This window comes from Merops nubicus, unplaced genomic scaffold (genome assembly GCF_000691845.1).
Source record: "Merops nubicus isolate BGI_N331 unplaced genomic scaffold, ASM69184v1 scaffold15480, whole genome shotgun sequence".
NCBI classification, from domain to species: domain Eukaryota; kingdom Metazoa; phylum Chordata; class Aves; order Coraciiformes; family Meropidae; genus Merops; species Merops nubicus.
Window position 1 is genome coordinate 47,391 of NW_008584985.1, and position 4,392 is coordinate 51,782.

The 4,392-nt window shown below is 40.9% G+C and overlaps 1 protein-coding gene across 1 annotated transcript in view; it reads right to left on the reverse strand.

Moving 5' to 3' along the window:
• Nucleotides 1-1,646, reverse strand: part of LOC103778516 (laminin subunit alpha-4-like) — a gene marked incomplete at both ends in the record, with an annotated part of 48,044 nt that extends 46,398 nt beyond the window's left edge. The window contains one exon of the mRNA XM_008946109.1: nucleotides 1,545-1,646. Coding sequence (XP_008944357.1) covers nucleotides 1,545-1,646 — 102 coding nt within the window. The remainder of the gene's footprint in view (nucleotides 1-1,544) is intronic.
• Nucleotides 1,647-4,392: the final 2,746 nt, after the last annotated feature.

The following is a 4,392-nucleotide window of genomic DNA, read 5'->3' on the forward strand; positions in this document are numbered from 1 at the left end:
TTTTTTTTTTCTCCCTGAACCCTTGGCATCAGCCTTATTTTTGTAGAAGATAGGAAACAAGTCTACTGTTGTGTTTGTAAACTGAGGATATAGCCACCTCCCTACCTCATATAGTCTACTGCAGAAGCTCTCTCGTCACCAGTCACCAGAAGCAGACGTTTGTCCAGCTCTCTCTCTTGTTTTCAAGTCTTCCATTGGAAGTTTCTTCTTGTCATCATTGCCACTCAGTACTAAGGGGACAATCATCCCATGAACAAAAGCCTTGTGCATGTGAAAGAGAATAGCTGGGAACATCTGGTAGTGTAAACCACTTTTAAATTTTTAAATATTAAAACACTAAACCAGTATGTCTTCTGGAGAAACCAGTCGATCCTAAGAACACTACCATGGGCAAGTCATAATAATTTCACCTGGGCTAAACAGCTGTACTGTCTTGCTCCCACAGGAGTAAAAACAGTAAGAGATATTCCATGGAGCATGACTTTATGTATTTATATAACTAAAAACTTGATTGAGGCTGCAACAATGCAGAGTATGTGAATAGTATCAGGCCATTTTATGAAGAGACAAACCAAGGGCAAAGGTTTATGACTTGTCATAAATAACACATAGCAGAGCAAGGAGCTTTGGGTTCTACTCCTGCTTTACAAGCTTGTAAAGAGTACACTAGTGCCTAGCTCTTGCTATGTTTTTTAGATACATAATGGTATTAACTTCCATCCTTTTTACAGTGTATTACTGCTCTGATTGCCCACTAGTAATTTGGGTTAGTTTTCCTGGAATGATTTTTGCTCTGGTGATTGACTACAAGTGATTAACTACAAATACTAGCTCACAGCTTTCTGTATGAGCTGGCATTGAGTGAGATTGAACATATGGGAAATTGTAATACTACCTTGCAGTTCAACATGCTCTTCCCTTGGTGTAGTATTTCAACCTCCTCATGTTGTTCTTTCACAGCAGGAGGCTGCCATGAAGCAGAATTACCACAGATAACACAAGTATACACACTCACAGGGGTCACTCACCAGTGTAAATTGTTTATATGATATACAGCACTGTATTCATAGAGGGGAGAATGAAATGTGTTTGAATTTATAATTTTTTTCTCCAGAGGTATACAAAGCTCCTTCCATATTTCTGATGGTCTAAAAACTTTCCCCAGCATACTGACTCCTACAAATCCTGAACACAGGAAGTGTTTTGAATCTGCAGAGATAACTTCAGTAAGTGAAAATGAAATTTGGCCAAGATAATCATATTAACGTATTGATCTTGGCCCTACTTATGATTGCTTTTCAGCAAAAAAGCTCCTGTGGTACAGGCATTGCTTTTGCTGTGTATTGAAATTGAGCATTAGTGTTAATAGGAGAGTCAGACCATGGTTTGTTGGGTTTGCCTGGAAAATATTTCCTTCATGTGAGGCCTCATGCAAGAGTTAAAGAAGGTGAAAAAGTTCGTGTTGTCATTGAAAAGAAAAAAAAAAAAGAATAAAGGTACTGTTATTCAGTGAAGAACTATCAGAGAAGACAGGAATTCCTTACCACACAGATTCCAGATCCATCAAGGCATCCGTTGGCATTACCATTACAGTTGCAAGGAGAGCATTTTCCTGAGCTGGTAAGATAAAATCCTTCTTGGCATTCCTAAAAATAAAGTATTTCCTGTGTGTATGTATTTGGAGAGTTTAGTTCAGCTGAGAGGCCAGGGAAAGCAGGAATTACAATGGCAGGTCTCCCCAGAGCACACTGCACAACCCCATCATAGCAGACCACACATGCACTGCTGAACTCCAGTCTGTTCTTTCAGTCCCTGCCCTGGTGCTTGCTGTTTTGCCTCACAGTATTTAAGCTGTCATATTTAAGCTGTCACCATTCCTGCCTGTGTCCTGCCCCTGGCCAGCACTGAGTGCCTGCCTGTGGGTGGGGAGCTGGTAGATTCTTATTGCATTTGGTACTTGAGGATGAGTTAACTAGAAATTATGACTCTTATTCAGTAAAGAAGGTGTTTTTATAGGAAAACAATAGCTTTTACTTAAAAAATTAAAGTTTTAGCAAGTTTACCTTACATCAAAGCTTTGATGAGGTTTGGGTGAAGAGCCTAGAGGAGACAGAAAGGTATGTACAAAGATCAATAGCCTTCTGAATGAAAGCTGGCTGGCTGCTTCTGAGAGGCAACCAAAGCAGGGCGGGCTGTCTGTCTGTGAGGCTGGTGAGATGTGCCAGTGAAAACCTGCTGTCATTCCAGGTGTAACATGTTAGGTCCATGCAGACTCATGAATTTTTGGATCCTACAACTCTTACCCTTGCCTACCTCTTGCAATGTTGTTGCAAAGCTGATGTGAAAGCCCCAGCATGTCATTTAGATCTCTAGAAATTATTTACCATACCCTGTTTCTGCTAGCATTTACAAATACCATCCCTGGGGTGGCTGTCAGAGCCTGAGATGCATTGGGCTGTCCTGGAATATTTTTTTGTTGCTGTCTCTACACCATTTTGTGTATGCTGTGGCTCTTGAGGTCACTTACCCATGCAAAAAGTTGGAAAAGTGGGAAGTTCAAGTGAATCTGAAGGGTATGATCCTTCTTGTCTTTGTATGACCTATGAGGTTTCTTAATCTATTGTACTGATCTAGTTAGGATTAGATTTCCTTTTTATCTTCCTCTTCCTAATTTTCTTGGGTTGCCCTGAAAGGAAAGGTGTTTTCTTTTCTGCACTGAGCTAATCATCACCTCTCATGACCACTGTAAGCTATGACACGAGTAGCAGATCTACAGCACCAAATGCAGCCCCATGTGATGATATCTCCACTAGCTGCAAAATCCAGCCTGTGACTATTGCTAAATAGCCTTGCTGGTGGCTGTGGCTAATTAACCCTGGCATAGTGCCGTGGCCACATTGCTTCTGGGACCTTAACTTGTGTGTCTGCGTGGTGCTGTAGTTATAGCTGTGAAGCACAGGGTAGCAAAAGTCAGCAGTCCTGAGGTTCATCCACGTGTTAGCTTCCATTCTCAAGGGTGGGTAGATGCTTCTATCCAGCCAAATAAGCTGTTTGTTTAGAAAATAATGTATCTTACGAGATGACTAACAGCAAGCTTTACAAATGAGGTTTACAAATGAATCATTAATCCAATCTTATCCCAGAGAGCTCTGAGAAGCTGAGATGAACATAAATGGAAAACTCCGTTGCCTCTACCATTTTTACACACATATTTTATCTGGTTTGCTTTGGAAACATTTTCTTAGATAATAGCTCCTAGGAGGACAAGTCTTCATACCATAGCCACTTTGGGACAGCAGAAAAACTATCTACTCGTGCTTCTTGTTTCTATCTGTTTAGTTTTAACGCAGAGCTGTAGGACTGGCTCCCACCAGACTAAGGATTTCAGTGGAATGATTACGCCATATGCTGTGGAAGGGAGACAGTTTCTAAATTAAAAACAGATTCTTACCCCAGTGTCTGTTTTGGCAATATTTCTCTCCCATACAGATCTAAGTCGTGTTATATTCTCTGATGCCCCTCAACTGGTGGGTGGTCCTAGTTTTTTTTTGTCCATTAGTGTCTGCCCAAAAGCTTTCTTGGTTTTGCAGGTCTAAGCAGAATAATTTTTTCCTTACTATGTTGAACATGGACAATGGAAATATATGAATGTGTCTAAAGGTGTCTGAGTTAATCCTTCAGTCAGCCATAAAGACCACGTCCTTTATATTTCAGCTAAGGGTATGCCTGCATTGCAGCCATGGCTTTCATCTAGTCCACTCCCCCAGCAGTAACAACTCAGGTGCACTTCCGTGCAACATCTCTGGTTCCAGTTGTACAGGCAGGGTTGTACAGTCCTTGCTGAAGTTCACTGGGAACCAGTTTACATGCTATTCTGGGCAGATACACATCTCAGTTCCTCAAGACATCTGCCTCAGTTTTAGGTGCCTGTGCTATTCCGGCTGCCAGAGCCCCTCTTGGAAATGAGATGTAAAGTCCTAAGTCACCTGGGTATTTTTGGCAACATTTTTTCCCCAAGTTTTTCAGGTCATCACAAAAACTTGGAAGGTGTTGATGTTCATTATTTTAATACACTGTTTTAAACCATGGGTTGTATCAATTTAAACCAGAAATGATGTATTGAAAATCAATGCTACGAGAGAAGACAGAATGAGGGGAAAATGAGATCCAGATTGTTTCCTTTGGGTTCAGAAGTTTTCTCAGGCATTCTCAATTATTCTGATGTATTTTTGTTGCTCCTTGCCCTGCTAGTGATAATGGAGTGATTGGTTAGTTGTTCCAGGGTGTGAGCCAACATGATATTTATAAAAAGAAGTGTCAGAGTGTTGAGCTAACTGAGGGATTCAAATGGCTGAATGTTCTAGGAGCATAAAATAATTACAAAGCTCAATC